Below are 23779 nucleotides of genomic sequence, written 5' to 3'. Positions count from 1 at the left end.
ACCCTGAAGGAAATCCCCCAAAGGGAGAGGGACTCTTAGAAAATCCCAGCAATTGCCTGACTGGCCTGCAAGTTTTGCTGTCGGCCTTCAGCTTCCCCCAGCTCCGGGGATCCACCAGAGGTGGGCGGGGCGGGAGAACGCCGAGCCCCTCCTCTGGTTACCTGCTTCACTCAGGTGGAGCTTCTCCCGCCTCCTGAAACCCTCCTGGGTGTTGATTAACTGCGGCTCAGGGGAGGCATTTGCAAAGGGGGAGAGAATGGGGCCTTTTGTGGCAGGCCTGGCCGTTTGAGGTGGGACTGCTTTCCTGCTTCCCTTTTCCCTATGCCGCCCCAGAAGAGGCTGTTCACTCGGGCAGGTAAAGGGAACTCTTGGCTTTGAGACGGGCGCCCCAGGGGAGGGTTTTCCTACTCTGGCCGGGCTTGGCCTTTTGCATTCTTTCCCTGCCTTAAAAACTGCAGCTAAGGGGGAAAATCCTAAGAAAACCTTCCAGGTCTCTCCCGTTCAGGACATTGGCTATATGTCAAAGCACAGACGTTGGGATTTTGAGGGACATCTGGTTTTGGGGGAGGGGGTGGTATCTAAAAGTCTAAATGTGGAAAAGTCTACATTCGATAAAGAGGAGAGGATTAATTTTTCACAGGGTAAGATAGTTTTAGGACATTATGAATTACCCTGTGTTCAAAAAAAGGAAGTTAGTGCTTCCTAAATTGATTATTGGGGGGGGGGGGGCGCTGTGGAAGAGTAAAAATAGGCCTTTACATGAGGAACCTGTGGAATATGACAATTATGTGAAAATTAACACATAACTCTTTCTGACTAGATCTTAGAGGTTGAGTGGTACAGCATTATTTTGAATTGTTAGGGGTCAGGGCAAAATTTACGATACTGGCAACTAAATATTTCAGGAAAATACACTTTAACAGGTATTGCCATGATGTCAGAGATTATTAGAGCAGAGGGCTTGTTTTGCAGTATGTATCTTTTCTCCATATAGTATTGTCTTGTGTAGCTTAAAAAATTACAATTAAGATGAAACAATCCCCTCTCCCCTGCAAGGTGCCTTCATGTTTCTAGCAACCTGAGATCCTTTTCTCAACTGTATTTAATAGTGTCCACATTGTTTCTGTTCTTTTCTATATTCCCCCTCCCAGGACAGTAGGCCACAGGATCCTACCAGCTCAGGTTTTCTTACTGGGGGTCCCTGCATCGGGGATCCTGATGCCATCCTGCAGGTACGTTTCACCCAGAGGATATTGCCCAGCTTTTGTGTAAAGGATTGGGGAAAATGATCCCACATTGGAGAAATGAGAGGGAATGGAACCAGAGACTGGACATTTTATTAGCTGGAGTGGATGATAACGTGGCCAGACTAGGAAGTTAAAATGACCCTGCAGTGTTGCTCGGCTCAAGATTCTTCTACCTGCCAGCAGACTTCAAAGACAGTGGCGCCTGGACAACTTTCCCTGTAAATTAAATGTCCAATCCACCCCTAGATTATATGTTCAGTAGAGCTGGTTTGGAGCCACTTCCAAACTTGCAGTATCCATCCCATTGTGCTTCTGTTTGGTCATTTGTGCAGGTACCTAAGAGTTACAGAGGCAATTGCATCACCTGGGAAGAATTCCTTACAATCATTTGATGTTTTACACTCGAAACAGTGGAGGGAGCCAGCATGGTGTTGTGGTTAAGAGCGGTGGACTCTAATCTGGAGAACTGGGTTTGATTCCACACTTCTCCAAATAAACGGCAGATGCTAACCTGATTCCCCCCACTCCTACACACGAAGCCTGCTGGATGGTCTTGGGCTAGTCACAGTTCTCTCAGAACTCTCTGAGCCCCACCTACCTCACTAGGTTGTTGTGGGGAGAGGAAGGGAAGGAATTTGTAAACTGTTTTGAGACTCCTTATGATTGAGAAAAGCAAGGTATAAATTCAAACTACTCTTCTGTGGCTATACTTCTGATTCTGAAGTCCTTGATTTGAAGGACGTTGTTCTGCTGATAGTGACTGCTATACCCCCTACCCTCCCATCATTGATGTCTTGGGGTGATACCGACTGGTGCTTCATTTTAGCATTGGTGGGAGAGAAAGTGAACGATTCCAGAAGACCATGTAGCCACTGGAACAAAATCCATGGAATACCTTTAACTAAAGGTAAAGTATGTTGTCCAGTTAGAACCAACTCATGGTGATTCCTGGACCATGGGGTTTTCAAAGCAGGAGATGAGTAGAGCGGGTTTGCCGTTGCCTTCCTCTGCATTGCAGCCCCCGCCTACCATGGTGGTCCCCCACCCAAGTGCTTGACCCTACTTAGCTTTCTAACCAAATCGATATTGTGCAAGCTTTTGAGTTCACCAGAACTCTTCATCAGACTAGATGTTATAAATTTTAAATGATGGGAGGGGGGGGGGGCGCAGATTTTTCATATAGTTGCAATGTCCTTTTCAGACCTGGTGACTCCAAAATCCTGCCCATTTCACATTTATTGCTCCTTCGTTTCATTTAATTATTGAAATGCAGAGGTCTCCTGGCTTTGTAACCTACCAGTTTGTTGTGCTATGAACAAAGGTTTCCAGTTTGTTCTTTCCTCCTCTTCTGTTGAAAGAAACATATAACCAGTGGATTAGAGTGTGAAGCAGTTTGGAGAGATAAGAGTGGAGATAAGACGTTTGAGACCAATCTTTATAAACGATCTTTATATACTTTAAACAAGCAGCAGTGAGTGTCTGCCGGCTGCCTCTCTTAAAACAGTATAGTAAAACATTTGACTCTAATAGGAAAGATGCCTAGAATAACATTGTGGGCTGGGCAGATTACAGGTTTGCAGAAGACTATTCAGTCAATCAACAAGTTAGTTCGACTATGGCAGGGGTCTGCAACCTGTGGCTCTCCAGATGTTCATGGACTACAATTCCCATCAGCCTCTGCCAACATGGCCAATGGGAATTATAGTCCATGAACATCTGGAGAGCCATGGGTTGCAGATCCCTGAACTATGGTAAAACAATTCAGTCTAATAGCAAAGACCCTTATAAAATAAAATTAATGCAGTGGGGTTGAAGAACTGGAAAAACAACACAAGTAAACAAAAAAACCCTTTCTAAAGCAACACAATAATTGATATAGGTAACCTAACACTACAAGAACATTGTGGGGTGGCTAGAGTGTTGGGCCATGGTTTGCGAGAACTAGGTTAGAATGTCCACTATGTCATGCAAGCTAGCTGGGTGTCCATCACACACTCTTAGCATGACCGACCTCATTGTGAGAATAAAATGGAGGAGAGGAGAATTTTTCAAGCCCTTGCTGGGAAGCAAAGTGGGGTATAAATGAAATAAATAAAACAATAAAACATATCCTATATATATAAAACAAAACAGTCTAACAGCAAGATTCTTAATAAAACAATTAATGTAATTGAGCTGGGGACTGAAGAATTGTTGTCTAAGGCAACCAGACAACTGGTGTAGGAAAAGGGAGGGGGCATGGCTCACTGGTGGAGCTGAGACCATGGAAACCCACTTCCAGTTAAATAGAGAAGGCTAACATTGATGGAGCAGCTATTGATCTAGTGTGAGGCAGCGTCATGTGTTCACATTCATTTTTTTTTGTATAGGAGCTGAGTTGATCCATTATACTTTTGTTCTGTTCCCTGTATAAGAATGCCCTCCAAAGCAATTCAGTTTCGCATGTTCCACAAAATAATAGAAGCATAAACAAGCTTTTCCATGGTGTGGGAGCCACCACAGAGAATGTAGATGAACAGGCCGACTTGATTAGGAAAGGTTTCTCCTTGGGGTCTTGGAAAACCACTGTCAGTCAGAGTGCGGGCAGTAGAGATGCTTTCACATGGATGTTTTACTTGGTAGAATTTTTTTAAAGCACCTTTGGACTCAATGGGGATCGAAAGAAGCACATTTTTCAGGTCCCAATCCTATCAGTGACATTTTCCTTGCTTCATACCTCATGGCACCATTCTCTCCCCACCTTACACTGAACAGCTTTTTCGGTTTTTTAAAATGGGAATTGCAAGGTTGCTATAGCATTATTACAGTCTATATACATAATCTGCTAATTCACAGCTTTCTTTCTTTTCTTTTTTAAAAAGTATGCCCGTAACCCTTTTTTGTTGCGGGGTTATAAGGGGAAATGTACAACCTGTGATTTCCCCCTTATAAATGTACAACAAAAAGAAGTAGATAATTGACTTTTCCCCCTGTTAATGAATTAGTAGGCTGTATTGATTGTTGTAACATAAACTACAGCAAAGTTCTAAGGGAAAAAGTTATCTCCTTATGACTCAACAAAATGGAAGTCAGCAGCTTGTATTGTGTTGCAATAGATTGTTATAATGTTATAACACTTTAGTGATATAGCAATTTTCATTTTTAAAAACCCTCAGAGGGAGGAAATGGTGTCACAGGGGGTTGACATATGAGACAAGGAAGTTGTGGGGAAAACTGCTGTGTGCATGCTCCGCTGGCACTGTGAAGGCCTCTGCGTTCACAGCAGCAATGAGACTTGTGGAAAAATCCTAGCAAGATTCATAATTTCTGAAAAAAATATAGTTAGCGGTTGGACAAACATGCTCGGGTGCAAATACCCTAACTCAGACTGAATTTTTGGCATATGGGAAAGAGTGAGCTCTCTTATCTTCCATTTCTCAATTACAGTCACCTTCCTGTTCATTTCCTTTTGTCAGGGGCAGTCTTGGTGATTTTGGTGATCCCTGGATGGGCAGGAAAGCACCAGAAGACACCCGAGGCAGAGAACAGGAGTGAGCATGCACTGGTACCACTGTGCTGGCTGCCCAAACCCTGGAGCACAAGTGTCAAACTTGTAACCCTCCAGATGTTGTGGACTACAGTTCCCATCATCCCCTGCCAGCATCATGGCAGGGCCCTGCCCAGCCTGGGACTGTTGCCCTGGATTTCCTGTGGCTGATACTATCTCTGCATTTTGTCCCTGTATGTTTTCCCATTTGGGCAAATACCCAGAAAGGGAGGAAAGCTGAGTTAGGAAGAGTCAGTATGATGTACTATGCTAGTGAGAGTATCAGACAAGGTCCAAGGAGGTATGACAGACGTGCCCAGCCTTTTTGAGCCTGCAGATGCATTTGGAACTCTGACGTGGCGTAGTTGATGCAGGCACAAAATGGCTGCCACAAAATGCTTGCTGTAGCTTAAGTTCATTAGCACAGCCAATCAGAAGCCTTGCTGGGCAGAAGCCCTACGTGGACCCACCCACTTCCTAAAAACATTTGGAGGATGCCATACTACTCACAGGCACCACGATGGCGACCCCACTTTGCCTGAAACTCATTTGGGACAGTCACAGATTCACCCACCTCAGCGGGGTTGTTGTGATAAAGAAATGGGAGAGAACAATTTAAATCTGCCTAGAGCTCCTTGGAGGAATGGTGGAATAAAAATGTGAAATTTAGAGGGGAAATGACCCTAATCCAAATACCTCCTCTCACAGCTTCTTTTTATATTTAAAAGAGGTCAGTTGGTCTCCTGATGTCACAACCTAATGTGGTTCTCATTTTCTCCTTCCTTGTGACCTCATGATGCCCTTTTTGTTTCCTGAATTGCATGACGGGAAGAGAGGAGACATCTTTTCTGGAAATTGTAGAAATTGGCTTTGCTAACGTAATGAATTTCATTTGCTTATGTCAGAAATGATGTCATCCACATTTTGGAGATTTGGCTGCAGTGACACAGTTTTTCTGTCTCATGGGAGAATAATCTTTTGTAAAGATGATCACTCTTTCAGATTGCTCAGATTACTCATATAGAGGACAGTTTGAGAGCCTGTGTGGTGTTGTGATTAAGAGCAGTGGACTCTAATCTGGAGAATTGGGTTTGATTATCCACTCTTCCACATTAGTGGTGAACTCTTATCTGGTGAACTGGATTTGTTTCCCCACTCCTACACAGCTGCTGGGTGACCTTGGGCAAGTCGTAGTTTTCTCAGAGCTCTCTCAGCCCTCTTACTTCACAAGGTGGTCGTTGTGGGGCAAAGAAGGAAAAAGAGTATGTAAGGAAAAGGAAAATGTAAGCTGCCTTGAGTCTCCTTACAGGAGAGAAAGGCGGGGTATAAATCCAAATTCTTCTCCTCTTAATTGATTTGATCATCTTGTCCTCTGTTTGGGGCAAGAATAGACAGGAATTGCAACTTACAGGGTTACCTTGGAAAGTACAGAAACAACAAATGGTTTAGGTTGGTGGAAGTTCATTCTTCCACCGATCAGTTAGAGCAGACGTAGCTGACTTTTTTGAGCATGCAGGCCCTTTTGCAATTCTGATGCAATCTGGTTGGCAGAACCATAAAATGGTCGCCACAAAATGGCTCCCGCAGGATGCAGAGCCAGCCATAAAAGGATCCTTGTGCTGTGATGACAACTGCTGCCAAACAACATTTTTTTAAAAAATCTGCACAGCCAATCAAATCAAAGAGCCAGCATGATATAATATAGAGAACAAGCTTTGATTCGCCACTCCTCCCCGTAAGCGATGGACTCTTTATCTGGTGAACTGGAGTTGTTTCCCTGGTCTATACAGGAAGCCTGCTGGGTGACTTTGCACTAGTCCCAGTTCTCTCAGAACTCTGTCAGCCCCACCTACCTTATAAGGAGTCTGTTGTGGTGAGATGGAAGGTAAGGAATTTGTCAACTGCTTTGAGACTCCTCATGGCTGAGAAAAGTGGGGAACAAATCCAAACCCTTCTTTTTCTTCAAATGTCCAATTGGCCATCTGACGCCATGTTGGATAAAAGCTCCACCCACTTTCTAAAAAGACTTGGCGGGCACCAGGTAGGTAAGCACCATGGCACCCATGGTTGGGGACCCCTGAATTAGGTAAGCACCATGGCACCCATGGTTGGGGACCCCTGAATTAGAGGGTACACATTTATCTGACGGACCCTCTTCCTTTCTGAAGCTGCTTGGGAAAGAAGCAGTGAAAAGAAAATTGAGACCAGCAGGTCTAGACTTCGATGCTGCATACTCCAGAGAAACAAGAGGGTTGAATCCAGACTAAATTTTCCACTAATGGGAGGTATATACCAATTTCCCCTTCCCACTGAATAACAACTAAGTGCTGTCAAGTTGCAACTGACTCATGGTGACCTCACATGGGGTTTTCAAAGCAAGAAGTGGGTAGAGGTGGTTTGCCATTGCTTTCCTCGGCGTAATAACCCTCGTCTTCCTTGGTGGTTTTCCATCCAAGTACTAACAAGCTGAGGTTCGTCTGGGCTGTTCCTGGTGCAGACCCCCAAACTTTCCCTTTGGGCCATTCCTGAGGATCCCCTATTTTGCAGGAGCAGCTTTTCACTTTGTGAATCCAGCACATCCATTGGTGGGAAATGCGTCGTCGCCACATTCCATTCCTGAGGCAATTATGTCTGAGGATGGTATGAAAATGAAAATTTATAATACAAAAATATTCTATCTCTCTTACATTTAGGTAACAGTAATTACAGTTATTCCTTCCATGTCGCAACTTTTTCCATCACAGTTTTGATATATCACAGGTTGGCATAAGAAATTAAGTGGGAAATTTTTGGGAGTTTTGCAGAAACTGCAGATGACACAGAAAAAGGGCAGAAACTCAATAATGCATAAAATATATGTATAGTATTGTATAACAGCAACATATTTTATCTCTTAGTACCATAAATTATTTATTTTCAAAAGTTAAAATAAAAGAAAAAATTCAGATTTATTCTCTGGCACAAAGAGAGGGCCAAATTTTTTAACACGGATTTCCAGATTGTGGGGGGAGGGGCACCAAGCCCCTAATCCTAGTAATATGGAAGAGATGACTGTATTTGGACACAAAAGTGCTTTTGTTAATTATAATAACAAAGCATAAAAATGGATAGATAAGACCTCAAACGACATTCCTTAGGTAACAAAACGTTGAAACGTAGATTCAGACGACCCAAATGGATCCTGTATCCATCTTTATGTTTTGTTACTATAGAACTGTTACTTAAGCCTCTTGTGTTTATATAATTACTGTTATCTGTATGGAACAGAAACAGAGTACAAGTGACAGAATATGTTTGTATTACAAATTTTATTTTCATACAATAATATATAAGTTGCATTTTTGTACCATTTTTGCTGGGTAGACTTTTGTTAGTGTTTACATTGTTTTAAGGGAACTGATTTTTGTTGTTTGGAGATCAATTGTAATTCTGGAAAAACTACAGGCCTCACCTGAAGATTGGTAATCCTTGTGGCACCAGTATCTGTTCACAAAATTCCCAAAGGGTCCATTGGGGACTCTGGGGAAAGAAGTTCAGCTTTGGTGAAGTGTCTTTTGAATTCTTCATGTCTTGGAGTTCAGCAGTTCTGGTGGATTACCATGCTGAATTTTCAACAAGTAAGCTGTGTTGTGCTTGTCAGACTCCTGTGGCCAGAAATATAAAATCAAAACCCCCAGACCAAGAAATAAAGGGTAAGGGGGGACAGTTCCAGACGAGCAGAAACAGACGAAAGGAGAAGAAGTGCCTGCCACGCAGCTTGCTTGCGACAGAAACTAGCGATAAGTGAGACAGGCTTCCTCTTCCTGTGATAGTGAGCAGCTACTCTGTGGGGTGCCTTTGCCTCAGTTCTGCCTGTTTGTCCATACCTACCATCGTGGACAGACAGTGGAGTAGGCCACGGAACACAGAGAGGCCGGGGAAATGTATGTGGTAGAGGAACACAGGCACGGAAGTAGAACTTAAGAGTCAGGAAGACTCACTTGAGATATTGGACGCTCACTTCTCCTTTATCTAAAAAGGGAGCTTCTCCAGTTGAGTTTGACCGTTCTTTTAACTTTGCCTGCAGTCTCCTGACGATAATGAGGTAAGGACAGAGCTGCTTGCTTTGAAAGGGACTAGAATTGGGAAGGACTTCATATACGCAATGGGTTTGGAGCTGGGGGGGGGCACGGCTCTGATAGTTGCGACTGGCCAGCTGGATGCAGTCTGAGGGGTAGAGATCAGGTTGAGTGGCTTCATGCCCTGAGGTTCACTCCCCACATGTCTAGTTACCACCTTGTTTACTGAACTGGCTTTAGTGTTTTTCATCAGCTGCTCACCACACAGATATTTAGAAGGGGAGGTCTTTCCCACCATGGAAGAAGCTTTGCACCTGTGAAATGTTGGCTTTTTAGGGCTTTTTAGGGCTAGAAAGTGCTGGGTCAGAGGAGGAGGTTGCAATTCCCCACACACCATGTCTATATCTTTAGATTACTCAGCAATTAATGACCGACAGTTGAATGTGTGAACTGGCTTGGTCAGGAAGTATTGCATCAAAAGTGTCATGAGGGTTCCTTTTGCGGTGTTTATTCCTGCAGGTTTGTTCACATTGGCTGTTTGCCACTTGAGCCTGCAATCATGGACATGCATTTCTGAACTAGGGCTGGACCTGTAAGGAGGGAAGGAGTACGGGAAAAACTTTATATTCTTTCAGACTCTTCTGGGTTCGGGGTAAAATCCTGTAAGTCTCATCCTTGTGAAAGGCTGGACTGTCCATCCCGCTCTCCCCAACTGTCCTAATTCTCTCTCTTTCGCTCTATTATACATCAAGCAGGTGGTTTCACCGTGACCTGAGCGGCATAGATGCTGAGGCCTTACTCAAAGCACGAGGTGTTCACGGCAGTTTTTTGGCTCGGCCTAGTCGGAAGAACAAGGGCGATTTCTCCCTTTCTGTCAGGTAACTAGTCTGCGCTTTCTCCACACCTTCCCTGGTGATGTCTCCTTTCCATGGGGTTCTTTTTGTGTATCCCTCCTCCTGTTCCCACTACACTGCAGGGAGGTGGGGGGGGGGAGCATATTCTCATGGGCACGTTTCCATATTTCTGTTTTAAAATATCCAGAAAACTGTGAGGAAACTTGGAATAGGGACTCAAAAGGGAAGGAGGGGAGTAGGGTTGCCAGCCTCCAGGTGGGACCTGGGGATCCCCTGGAATTATAGCTCAGAGATCAGTTCCTCGGGAGAAAAGGGATGCTTTGGAGGGTGGGCTCAGTGGCATTATGCCCCATGTTCCACCCCCCAAATCTCCCAAAGTTTCTCAACCTGGATTTGGCCACTCTACCTCCATCTCCTACCACTGGCCAAGTGGCCACTGACAACCTTTGGGAAAAGAGAGGAGAGGTGAAGATGAAGGAAGAGTGGGGGTTGGGGTGGGTTACCTGGAGCTTGTTCTTTTCTCTCTAAGGCTGCCAAACCTGGAAATCACACCTTGTCTTGCCAGTGCAGGTCTGGGGTGTGTGGAGGTCAAGGCATGCGCTCATTTTCTCCCTTATATTGAATCAGACCATCAATCTCTCAAGGTCAGTACTGTCTACTTAGAGCAGCGTTGCTCTCAGGCACTGCTTTCACATCACTGGAGATGCCGAGGACTGAACCTGGGACCTTCTGCGTGCCAAGCAGACGCTCTACACCACAGGTGTCAAACTCGTGGCCCTCCAGATGTTATGGACTACAGTTCCCATCATGATGCTGGCAGGGGATTATGGGAACTGTAGTCCATAACATCTGGAGGGCTGCAAGTTTGACACCTATGCTCTACACTGAGCCATGGCCCATCCACAGGTCCAGTAGTTGAACCAGAGGTAGAGGTTCACTTGGTTCCCCCCCCCCCCTTTAAAGGACTATGGAACTTTGCTGTGTTTGGTGAGACCCAAGTTATCTCTTTGGTGCTTTAAAAGATTGGCCTTGCTCCTGGCCTAGCAGTAGTCATAGGAACGATGATTATATGCAAGCCTGCTTTGTGGCAACTGTTCTTCTCACTTCCCCAGGGCGATTGCTTCTGGGAACTTGTCAGGAGCATGCAAAGCCTTTTCCTGGCACTGTGCTCAGGCAGCGAGGCTTCCCTCGAGGACTTCCTTCAACAACTTCCCTTGCTGCTCCTGGGCTGACAGCCGGGGCCAGTTCTAGTCTTCCTTGCTGTCACTCTCCCCAGCCTGCTTGGAATGCACAAACGCTACTCCCTCTTCCCAGTTTCTCAGGTGTCCTTGAATTTTTTCGACCTCCCTCCACATGCCTCTTCAAGGGGTATGAATCCCTCAGAATCTCCAGTTAAGAGGATCAAGTTGGAAGTGATGTGAAAGACCTCTTCTTGAGACCATGGAGAGTCACCATCAGTCAGAGTAGACAGTGGTGACTTTGATAGACCAAGGGTCTCAGTAGAAGGCAATAGGAGGCACCCGGACTCCGTGTTAGAGCATCTGATTTGCAAAGATGAAGAGGAGTTTAGATTTATTATACCCCACCTTTCTCTCCTCTAAGGAGTGTCAAAGCAGCTTACAAATTCTTTCCCTTCCTCTTCCCCCAACAGACACCTCATGAGGTAGGTGGGACTGAGAGAGTTCTGAGAGAACTTTGACTAGCCCAAGGTCACCCAGGAGGCTTTATGTGGAGGAGCAGGAAAACAGATCCAGTTCACAAGATAAGAGTCTGCCACTTATGTGGAGGAGTGGGGAATCAAACCCGGCTCTCCAGATTAGAGTCTACCACTCTTAACCATTGCACCACACAGGCAGAAGGTCTTGTGCTTAATCCTCAGCTTCTCCAATTACAAGGGCCAAGTAGTAAGTGACATGAAAGACCTTTCACTTGGAACCTGGAGAGCCATCACCAGTCAGAACAGACATGACTGACCCTGATGCACCAAAAGGCCTAATTCAGTAAAAGGCATGGGATGCATTTAAATTTGCTTTTAGTTTTGCCTTAGGCAAAATCTGGTGACAACCTGGCTTTGTACAGAACCCTCCTATACAGCAGTGGCGTAGGAGGTTAAGAGCTCATGTATCTAATCTGGAGGAACCGGGTTTGATTCCCAGCTCTGCCACCTGAGCTGTGGAGGCTTATCTGGGGAATTCAGATTAGCCTATACACTCCCACACACGCCAGCTGGGTGACCTTGGGCTAGTCACAGCTTCTTGGAGCTCGCTCAGCCCCACCTACCTCACAGGGTGTTTGTTGTGAGGGGGGAAGGGCAAGGAGATTGTAAGCCCCTTTGAGTCTCCTGCAGGAGAGAAAGGGGGGATATAAATCCAAACTCCTCTTCTTCTTGTTCCTGAGAAATGATATTGGAAGAAACTTGCAGGAAATCTTTATCTGTTAAAGTTTCCTGATCTCACAGCCAAGGATGAAACACCCCAGCTTTTCGTCCTGCTAAACATGAACATTTAAGTGGCAGCTCTAATTTCACCAGGCTTTCCCCATCTTTAAGTTTTTGGGTTTATTTCTGAAGTAGGGAAAGCTTCCATGGTTCACGTTCAGGAGGGGGCATGAATGACAGGCAAAAAAATTAAATTATGGGATCCATAATATACCTGACGTCTACTTTTCTAGGAACACCATCCATTTAAACTTGGAACTACAACATTATCTGTAGTGCTCTGGTTTGGATGAGTAGTGTGTGTATATGGTGAGGAAAACCATAATGCAGGAATCCCCAATCTTTTGGAGCCTGTGGGCATTGTGGAATTTGGACAGTGTGGTGGACCCAGCCACAAAATGGCCACTGCAGGAAGCAGAGCCTGTGTGTACAGTGGCTGTTTCGAAGTCCAGAGGCGTAGCTCCAAGGGGATGGGGGAGTGCGCGATGACCAGGTACGCCCCTGTGAGGGTGTGGTGGGGGCGGGGCGGAGGACGTACCGGTGCACCGGTCGCTTTCCTCCTTGCTACGCCTCTCCGTCAGTCAGACAGTGAAGATCCTTGTGCTGTGGTGGCAGCTGAAACAACATTTTTAAAAATCTACACAGCCTATCAAATTTCCGGTGTCCCATCAGGCATCTTGCCGGGCAAAAGCCCACCTGGCCTCACCCGCTTCTAAAAACAGTTGGTGGATGCCATGAAAGGGGTCATCAGGCACTATGGTGCCCATGGTCGCCATGTTGGGGACTTCTGCCCCTGCTGTTTCCAAGATCAAGATAAATATATTCTGGGGTTGAGCCCTGATCTTGAAAACAGCAGGGGTTAATCTTGGTGAGCACAAGCCCTGATTCTTCTTTACCTTTGGCTCTTGTTTCCACGATGGAAATGGAACGGTGGTGGTTGGAGAGTGCTTCACCCAGAGGTGGGATCCAACCAGTTCTCACCACTTCTCTAGAAGTGGTTACTAATTTTTTCTGAGTGCCGAGAAGGGGTTACTAAAGCAACCTCCCTGCCCAATAGGGACTGGAGGTGCGTGTGTGCGGAGGCGCCACTGTTTGAATCCCACCACTATCGGAACCTGTTATTAAAATTTTTGGATCCCACCACTGGCTTCACCATCCCCTCCCCTCTCCCCTGTCCTCATACTGTCAACTTTTATTGACCATTCATCTTTCCCTGCAGGGTTGGTGACCAGGTAACCCACATTCGTATCCAGAATACGGGGGATTTTTATGACCTCTATGGAGGGGAGAAGTTTGCCACTTTGTCTGAACTGGTGGAGTATTACATACAGCAGCAGGGATCCCTGCAAGATAAAGATGGGACCATCATTGACTTGAAGTATCCACTGAACTGCTCTGATCCTACAACAGAAAGGTATGGCTTTCCCTATCTTCCTGTTCCTTAAAAAAAAAAAACTCCTATACCCTTCTTTCTGGGGGAACAATCAATACCCAAAACAGGGCTACACCCTGTGACCCACCTGTCTGTTTATCAGTACATGACATTCTAGTATCACTTTAACTCATATTTGGAAACGGGATTTCCTCTGTCTCACTGATTTTGCTATTTTTGGCTCACTTCAATAAGATGTGGAGATAAAGCACATGATAGTGGACACTCTTATTGCTACAGAGACATGTTTCACTCTCTGCCTGAATCACCAGCAACATCCTTCCAGCTTCCTTTCCACCTCTTTAGCAAGTGTGCGGACCAGGTCTCTGGGACTTCTCTAAATCTCCTCTGCTCTGCAATGCAGGGGACAGCTCACTTGGTACAACTGGATTGGATTCCTCTACCTGGGAGTCCCCTTTGGAGGGGAGCAATAAAGTCTCCTTCATTTTCTTTTCTTTGTTTTTTTGCATCCAATGTGCAGCAGTTGGTCAGGGAACCTGCTGCTTCCTCCCTTGTGGTTGGAAACTTCTGCCCTCCAGGCATTTACGAAAGCTGTTGAGCTCTTTTCTGTGCCCTCCCCTTCAGATTTTCCATCACGTGCCTTCCTCACAGCTGCGACACTGGGCTTAACTGTTTCTGCCCTGCAGAGGAGGAAGGCCCACTCAGCAACTGCCAAGTCCCAATCACTTTGAAAGGTTTGAAGGCCCAAGAATAGCAGTTCCATTTCCTTAGACATCCCTGTCAATGCCAGATACTAATATATGGGAGCTCTTTCTGTAATAGATAGCATGTGCCCCCCTCCCTCCAAAGATTTTTGCAGGAATAAAAACAAGTTTACCATGCATGGCTTGTCACTGTGTTCACAGTGGCCTAACTCTAATCTCATGACTTTTTTAACACTTTGAGATATAATAACGAATATTTTCCTCTGTGGGAAAGGTTGAGAGATGATGTTTTGTTACCCAGTTGGGCCCTGTATCTGCCTAGTTTTATTTTTTACCGTTGTCCATATTGCCAGCTCTGGTCTGCAAAATTCCTGGGGATCATGGTCTCCCACAGAGTTTGCCCTTGGAACCTGCCCTTTTCTCTAGGGCAGAGGTGGCCAACCTATGGTGTGCCAGATGTTCATGGACTACAATTCCCATCAGCCCCAATTGACCATGCTGGCAGGGGCTGATGGGAATTGTAGTCCATGAACATCTGGAGCACCATAGGGTGGCCACCCCTACTCTAGGGGAACTTATCTATCCAGCCTAGAGACAAATTGTAATTCCAGGAGAACTCCAGGCCCCACCTAGAAGTTGGCAAGCCTATTCACAGCATTTAGTAGGTAGGAGAACTGAATACTTTCACCAGGAATTTTCTTCAATGTGTGTTATTTTTCTTCATTTGCTGGGAGAATCCAATAGAAAATAGTGCCTCATTAGACTCCACAAGATTTGATTTGCATTGGTTTTCTAAATGTTTTTAAAGAGCCCTGACTTACATTCTGACTATTGTGGGATGTTGGTGGGATGGTATATTACAAAGTGCTAGCAGTGAAGTTCTAAGCTACACTGACTATTTTCATTATATTTAGGGACATCGCCAGAGCTGATATAGATATATCCATAGCTTTCCTGTTCAGAAAAGGTATAGCACGATAGTTGTCAGTTTGAGCTAGGAAGTTCCACTAGGTGTTTTCTGGCAAACTACACCTGCTAAGCCTCCTGCCCCTCCATCTGTGATACAGGAACAATAATTTTGACCAACTATATCGAACTGCGAATAAAAATTATTCTGCTAATGATAATGCATGCCAAGTGCTTTGAATTTTCAGAAAGCTTTGCATAAAGATAGACAGAATTGCCTGTGTGTATTTTTTTCACCAGTTGTGAAACTAAATAGTTGAGATACATTTTAGATACAGTTTTAAGAGTTTCCCTCAAATATATAAATGCGCCAATGTAACAAAGTTGCTTTTGCAGTTGTGTTTCCTGCAGGCATGTGTGCTAATTGAGCTGTGTCTGGCTGCACTTCCATGTTGAGTGTACACTCAACAGCTAACCTGGTTTTGCACCTGTGTCTTGTCTGGAAAGAGTCTTCTTGAGAAAAACTATATCTAGCCCAAGCTTTGCACTGCATATATTTGCTAATACGCATTTGACGAACTTTCTGTCAGCTGCCTTCCAGCTAGACTGGCCATGTATGGATGACAAAAAAAAGGAACGAAAGAGGGAGAGAAAGGAGAACAATATTTGCATATGCTGTTTTACATTTGTCACTGAGACAAATTTACGCAGCATTACTGTACTTTAAATAGGAATACAATGTGTGGTAGTGCTAGCTGTGTCTTGTATCGAGGTGCTAACTGAACAGGGAATTTTTTGTAACCCTTCCCTCCTGACCTTTTTTCAAAGGGTTATTCAGTCTTTATGAATTTGTCTCAGGCAGTTTGGTCAGCTTTTTCTAACTGGGCTTTACTGGACAGAAACAGAAATCAAACCAATCAGATGGCAGGCCTCAATTAGACTGTCCCCTGAAAAGATGACATCTGGCCACCCAACTTCCTTTCTTGTGCCCCCACCAATTTCCATAGTCAGACATCTTAATATGAAGTCACCCTGCTATTATAACAACAAGGGAAAAAATGTAGTACTCTACCTCAAAGTTTCCTTGTCTATAACTTAGAGATAGAAAATATATTCCCTGACCTGGATGTCTCACACAAATCTGATCTCAGAAGATCATGGAAGACAAGCAGGGTCAACTTTCGTTTATGCTTGGAGGGAAGAACAGCAAGTAGTAGATGATTTTGGATTTATACCAGAGGTGGGATCCAGCAGGTTCTCACCAGTTCCCGAGAGTGGGTTACTAATTATTTGTGTGTGCCGAGAGGGGGTTACTAATTGGGTCCGCTTTTCCATCTCCATGCCCTCGCCTCCCTGAGAGGCATACTGCCTTTGAACGTGAAGGTTCCATATAGCAATTGCGACTAATAATGTAACTCCCTGAACTGGGTTAATCCCTTTCAGGTACTGCAATTCATTGATTCTCAGCCTTTTGTACCTTTTATCTCACCAGTCTCTATCAAAGAACCTGTGTGTTTCACCGTTGCTGTGTTCAGATTTGTGAGTTGGGGCATCTTCTATAATGTGATGATGATTTAGAAATGACCTGGTGCAAAAAAAATTTTGGGGGTTGTGATGGGGTGGCTGCCCATGGGGGGGCATCCAACTCAGGTTTTGCCCCGGGCTCAGGTTTGCCCAGGTACGCCTCTGCCCCCTTTGCTGAGGTGGGGCTGGTGAGGGAACCTGTTACTAAAATTTTTGGATCCCACCACTGATTTATACCCCACCTTTCTCTCCTGTATGGAGGCTCAAGGCGGCTTACAAACTCCTGTCCCTTCCTCTCCTCACAACAGACACTTTGTGAGGAGGTGGGGCTGAGAGAGTTCAGAGAGAACTGTGACTGGCCCAGTGCCACCCAGCAGGAATGTAGGATTGGGGAGACAAATCTGGTTCACCAGATAAGAATTTACCACTCATGTGGAAGAGTGGGGAATCAAACCTGGTTCTCCAGATTAGAGTCCGCCTGCTCTTAACCACTGCACCATGTAGAGTCACTACACAGAGCCAGCTATGGCAAACCACCTCTGAGCACTCCTTCTTTGAAAACCCTACGGAGTTGCCATGTCAGCTGCAATTTCACAGCACTTTTCTCTAACAGAGAGCATTTGCTGTACATGCAGAAGCCCCCTACCCCCAATCCATTCTCATCTGCTGAAAATATCTCCACAGACATCTAACTACTACTGGGCTGACACCAGTTGCAGTACAGAGTGCTTTGATACATTAATATGGGTGAGCAAAATTTGTGTTGAAACAAATGGCTAAGCTTTACTTTTCTCTAACAGTCCAGGCCCGTGCCTTTTTTCAGTCTGTGTTGATTCCAAAGGGACTGGCTGAAAACTACAGAATAGTCAGAGCACTCAGAAGTAGATGTCATTTGCATATTATGAGAGAGGGAGAGTTATGGAGAGAAATCAGTCTGGCGTCTGAATTTACTTTTTATAAAAAGTGTGGGTGGGGAAGTCTACGAAACTTCAGAGTGTGTTAGTTTGCACTTGAAAGTGAAAAGCATGTTGCCTCCCACCGGAGATCATGTCACAGGGCCAGAAGCCTTGGTGTACGGAAGGCCCTGGGGAAATCTCTACAGAGGAGGTCATTTTGAGCAGGCGACACCCTTTGCTTCGTCCATATTTCAGAGGAGCACCTCTAAAGCGGACCAACTCCTTGGTCTTTTCTTAAAAGCTATTTAAAGGACCCATCTAGATATGCATGCTAAAGGCACAAATCTTTTTGCTTAAAAAAATGCAGCCATTTCATGCAAATGGATAACTTGCTTTAGTTATTATTTTTAAAAAAGTTATCACTACAGATACTATAAAAGTGGACTATGATCCAAAATTAGATCTTTTGAGTCTTGTAGAGAAGGATTTTGAATATCCTTCCCGTTCCTACTGAAGTCTCTTGGCTTCTATCTCCCGTGGTTCCTCTCCAAGCAAATGTTCTTTGTAGCGTCAGGAGTCATGTGATTCACTCCACCCACATTGCGATTCTTTCATTCACCATGATGTTTGCTGTTCATTTCAGTTCCCCTTGTAGTATGTTGCGGGTCTAACAACACTTGACGTAATACACAAAGTGTAAGAAAGCCCCTTTTTCATTTTTTAAAAAAAGAACAGCTTTAGGAGTTGGAAATTTCAAGGAGAGAAACTGTACATGTGTTCCTGCGGGTGTATACGTGACCCTTTCCCCATCCACAGCTTTTCTGGTCTTACCTGGCCACTGTATGCTGCTTTGCCACCTGCAGTGTTTAAAATGTGCTTTTGTTTATCACTTATGGCTAGTCCCCAACAGTCCTTTTTTCCTTAAGGATGTCACATATTGAGGAGATACTGGAGACCCGTGCTTAGATTTCCCATCTCTTTGCGCTTCCTTTAAAAGCAGCCCAAGAGAGAATTAGATTGGGACCCCGGTACTCAGGGACAGGGTTTAACCCTTTCCTGCTGGCCATTTTCTTGGTATAAATTCCACCATCAACTTGTACCCTCGCAGCTGCTCTAATGGCTTGCTCTTGAGCGCTAAAATCAGGGATTCCTTTTTCAGAGTTCCAGTTGTTAACCACAGCCAGGTCTTTTGGTTGTCCACCTTGTCCTTGATCTTCTCCAGAAATTGGCTGTGCAGTGCTTTGTTGTGCCAGCTTTTAGTCCTCCTTTTAATCACATTTTTTCTGACTTTCATTCACATAATTGGCCAGTGCATGTTTCTCCTCTTCCACTGTTTGCTTTACTTACATAAAGCCTCTGCTGCCAGATTTCTGGGGAAGGTATAATCTATAAGTATCACTGCATGGGTGTAAGGCATGGTGCATTGTCATAAGCTTCCAAATTTTTCTATCCAATGCATCCAACTCAACCTTTGTCCAGTTGATGATTCCCACAGTGTACCTGATGACGTGTATGGCTCAGGTGTTGATGGCCTTGCTAGTACTCCCACTGTTTAATTTAGATTTCAAAAATTTCCTGACCCGCTGGGTGTATTCTCTGCTGACCAGAGTCTTCACTTTCCTGTGTTTGATGTTATCCAGCTGCAAAATACCCAAGTATTTATAAGCTACCTCTTGGTTGCACTTGATGAATTGGCCATCAGGCATTTCTGTGCCATCACTCTCAGTGATCTTGCCCTGCTTTATTGCCACAGTGATGCACTTTTCCAGGCCAAATTCGATTGAAATGTCTGGGCTGAATATTTGCACTGTGTTCACTAGTGACTGGATTTCTGCATGTGATTTCCCGTGCAGCTTCAAATCATCCATGTACAGCAAATGTGAGATTTTTTCAGAGTCTTTAGCCATTTGATATCCCAACTTTGTTTTCTTTAAAATTACTGTTAGTGGGATCGTGACAATGATAAACAGTAAGAGCGATAGTGAATCACCTTGAAAATTCCTCGCTTAATGTTGACTGTTCCATAGTTTTCATTTCCAACTGTCAGTTCAGTTTTCCACTGTCTCTCTGGCCGTTTCCGCATGAAGGCCGACCCGACGACACTGGGACCGTCCGCCATCGATTCGGTCCTAGAACAGCTGGGCAGCCAAAGCGCCTATGGAGCGCCTGGCGTTCGGTTTCCGACAGATACCAAACATGTCCCCAGGCCTCCAGCATCGCCGCTGTTGTTACCATTGTCGCTTCCCCGGTTTCGGCGGCCAGCCGCACTGAAGCGGCGCGCAGGGGCAAAGCGATGTCCCTGAAGCTCCTCGGCGACTGGCTACCGGAGGCCCGCTGGGACAAGAGTAAAGTCTGCCGAGGTGGAGGAAGCGTTGTGAAGCCGCTTTCTGCCGTTTCACTTTCGGCAGAAGCGGCTTCACACGGCGTTCCCCAAAACTCGAAAGCTCTGTCCCCAGCGTATTTAAGCACCCGACGTCAGTTTGCGGGTCAAGCTGGATGCCGTGAAGCGAGATAAAGCGTTGCGTTGCAGTTGCGCTTCGGTGGCTGATTTATGCCTGGAGATGACGTTTTTGCCGCCTCGAATTAGGTCGCCATTTAATGCCCAGTAAAGCGAAACGGCCATTGCTTTTTCAGTGAATACCGAGATGCTTTCTGCTGACACCAATGGTTTTCTGGGCGATTTCATGATCCAAGCGCTATGGGGCAGTGGGGATCTATATATACCTCTCTTGTAATCAATCGTTCTTTGATTCTTGCAGTTCTCCATTATTTATCTATTTGGAGTCAATCTTTTGTACCCCTGCTCCTTCTTTTGTTCCCTTTTTGCTCCACCAGCAGGATATTACTTGCTTCCGGGCGCAGTCCAGTATGATGCCTCGCCTTCATTATGCCAGCGGCAGTTTAAAGGCATTGTCAGGGGCGTAACATGTTGTTGGCCTGTCAGTTTTCGAGGTGGCGTTGTTCCTTTGACTGGATCTTTTCTGGAACTGGGCGGCCAGTATGTCTGCCCAGTTGTTAGCCATTCATCGATTTCACCATTTTGCATGGTTTCACTGAACTGCTTGGCCATTGTTGGGTGCAAACTGGTTAGGTATTTGAGCCACAAGCCGTGCAGTTGATCATAACCCGGTGCTGTTCAGTTTTTCACTTTCTTGATTTGATGTTTTATCATATCAGTTATTTCCAGCTCTTGCATTTGTTTTTGGCTAACATCTTTCTCAAAATATTTTATCCACTGTGGCTTCTTGTTGTAATCCGTCTCGTTCCCCACAGATCTTTCCAAAATTGTTGCATTTTTCTCTGGTTTTTTGCTTTCAACATTGATCTTTGTGTTGAGGCTTTGGTAGAAACGCCTTTGGTCTGGATCGAAATTGCTGCATTATGTCTGTACTGGATGCTTCTCTTGCTTCAAGTATCTTTCAATTTTTCTTACTGTGGCTGTTATTTGTTGTTTGGTGATCTTCAGCGCTTCTTCAGTTGTTCTCGTGTTTAGCCAGTACCTTCTAATTAGTTCTTTCATGACCTTGCCATTTTTTAATCTTTGCTGCTTCATATTTCTCAGGTTGCTGCCATGCATCTTGATCTTAGCCTTTTGACCTTTCTGGTTCCAGTTGAATTTTCCACTTTGGTTTTGATGGTTGATTTATCTTGGGTATAGGTATTTCAATGCCCTGTTTGGCTGTGACCACTTCAGCTGTACTGTACATGAGCTGATTTGTTTGTTTGATGGAGGTTGTTTCAATTGCCATCAGTGCCTTGTTTTTCATCCCTCATTATAGGTGCCAGGTCTTCTTTGGGCACCATTTTCAGTGCTGGCAGCGTTGTCTTTCCTCATTTGATTGCAAATACTTGATGATCTTTTCCCTCAGTTCTTTTTGTCTTTCTATCAGTCCATCAGTTGTTTCCATGGGGACTTTTTCTGATGATTGCACTATTATTTCCTCTCCTGTGCTGGTGTTTTCATCTGGAAGTTTTACAATTATTTCTCCTGATGTTTCTGGAGTATGTATTGTCCTTTCTTCTGGTGTTACAGTTGATTTCTTTTCACAATTTTTCTGAATTTCTTCTAATTCTATCTCTGTAAACACTTTATTCCGTATGATGAATCTCCTTTGATCTGCCAGTCTTTGGTCAGTGATATTTGAATCTGGGCATTGTTGTTTCTACAGTTCATACATCCGCTTCAAGTGTCCTCTTTTTCTGGCACTGAGTTGTAGTAACAAGCCATGACGGCACAATTTTCTTTCACACTGTACTTTCTTTTGGATGGTTAGTCCACTAGTAGCCCACTTGTTGACATATGCCCAGGGACCCCATCATGCAATGTGGCCCTTGTTAACCCTTCACGCATGATCCGGATGTGCAGTATGGAGATTATCCAGTGATATACTCAAGTGTAGAGTGTTTCGATTCTTTCAGCAACATTTTTTTTATGCTGAAAAGCCCCCCTCGGCTTATACTTTCGAAAGTATATGTAAGCATAAGATGCATTTTAATTGCCACAGCACGCTAACACAATAGAAGCCTTTACAGTACATATATACAGTATATTTACGAAATATACAGTAATTCCAAGATGGCAGCCAGAGCTGGGGCTGCTATGGGGATCTGGTAAGCATGTTGCTGCTTTTTTTCTAACTCACCAGAGAGTCAGAAAACAAGAAGCTTGTAAGGACAGCCTGGCATAGCATTACAACTAGGGTGTGTGTTTGTGCGTGTGTTAAAAGAAACTGAGGTATTTCTCTTCTAAGATTATTGGTGTGTTGCATTCTAGATGAATACAATTCTTCATACAATGGTTTACTGCCAAATACTGATGTTGCGTTGAAGACAAAGACTCTTCTTTTGGAGCACAGTTTAGGCCTGGCATGACTATTAGTGAACTCCTGGTGAATTATTCTACATTTGGAGGAAAACATTGGTTCATTTGTGTTCCTAGAGTGCTGGAAGCTGCTCATCCTTAATGCAAACTCTGTTAAGCAACTCTATCTCATCTTGCTCCCAAATCTTCTGTTTTTAGCTGCTACTGAGTCAAGTTCGAAGGCTTATACTCGAGTCAATAAGTTTTCCAGTTTCTTGTGGTAAAATTAGGTGCCTCGGCAAATATTCAAGTCGACTTATACTCGAGTATATATGGGTATTTTTCATTTGTATCACCATATTGTAAGGGTTGGGTGGATTCTCTTAGATCTCGGTTTCTTGATTGTCAGACCCTCGTCTGGCTTCTCGGAGACTCTTTCTGCAGTAATGTAAACCTCAGCGCATAGCTCTCAACATCATCGATGCATGCAAGCCCCTTCCTCATGACAAGGGGATGCTCAGGAGGGGGTGTGTGTTTGTGTATGTATTGTTATTAATTGTATTTTAATTTATTATTTTATTAATTGCATTTTTGTATAGAGCTTTTTGTTTTGTTATTTAAATTGTATTTAAATTAAAGGAAGGCTACAATTGAAGGCTACAATTTCAATACACAAAACAAAAACTACAGTTAATAAAATAATAAATTAAAATTGTTAAAAACACTAAACTATATTCCTCTGCCTTGTTAAACATGCCAGAACACAACATCTTGCTACCTTAAGGGTGGTTTCATTGAAACAGTCAGCAAGAAGAAGGGATGACTAAAAATTACTTTGATCTACCTGGATGTTTGGACAAAATTGGAGTAATGTATGCATTTCAAATGTCCTGGTGGAATCGACAGTGTTAAGCGAACAGTTTTTTTAATTGTTTCAGCCATTCCTGACTAACAAGGACAGAGATGATGTGCATATGGGATATGTTCATATTTCCCTTAAAGAAGGGTAGATGGAAAGGCATTAAATCGGGCCAAAGTAAAGACTCTGCAGTATTTGATTGAACAAAACTTTTGTTACGATTCTCTAATGCTGGTGCTGAGTGAAGGCATCTCACAGTTGAGACCGCAAAGGAAATTGGAAAATGCTTGGGCCCCCTGAAGGATTTGGGGTTTATTTTGCATCATTATTGTTTTACTATGTAGTAGCAAAGTGGCGTTTGATTCCCACCCCACCCAGTTCAGGCACCAAATTACAAGTGCCGGTATTTGCAAGAACTCAGAACAGCTGTGAGTGAGGTAAACTTTGTAAATCAATATGCAGCAACTAAAACAAATGTCCCTTGCAACTGTTCCAACTGCCTTTGGATAAAAGCCATTCACTGGCCCTTCATATTTAACCCTTCCTGCTTTCTTAGCTTTCTTTTGCTCATAAA

General features: G+C 44.3%; 1 protein-coding gene across 1 annotated transcript in view; it reads left to right on the top strand.

Annotated features, from left to right (window-relative positions):
- Window positions 1–209: 209 nt before the first annotated feature.
- PTPN6 (protein tyrosine phosphatase non-receptor type 6) overlaps window positions 210–23779 on the top strand; it is a 44222-nt gene continuing 20652 nt past the window's right edge. Inside the window, exons 1-4 of the mRNA XM_048504577.1 lie at window positions 210–355; window positions 1152–1232; window positions 9584–9709; window positions 13342–13536. Coding sequence (XP_048360534.1) covers window positions 1219–1232; window positions 9584–9709; window positions 13342–13536 — 335 coding nt within the window. The 5' untranslated portion in view covers window positions 210–355; window positions 1152–1218. The remainder of the gene's footprint in view (window positions 356–1151; window positions 1233–9583; window positions 9710–13341; window positions 13537–23779) is intronic.

The sequence above is a fragment of the Sphaerodactylus townsendi genome, linkage group LG07 (genome assembly GCF_021028975.2).
Source record: "Sphaerodactylus townsendi isolate TG3544 linkage group LG07, MPM_Stown_v2.3, whole genome shotgun sequence".
Classification (NCBI taxonomy): Eukaryota; Metazoa; Chordata; class Lepidosauria; order Squamata; family Sphaerodactylidae; genus Sphaerodactylus; species Sphaerodactylus townsendi.
The sequence above is the reverse complement of the archived record's forward strand: the minus strand, read 5'-3'. Positions and strand labels throughout refer to the sequence as shown.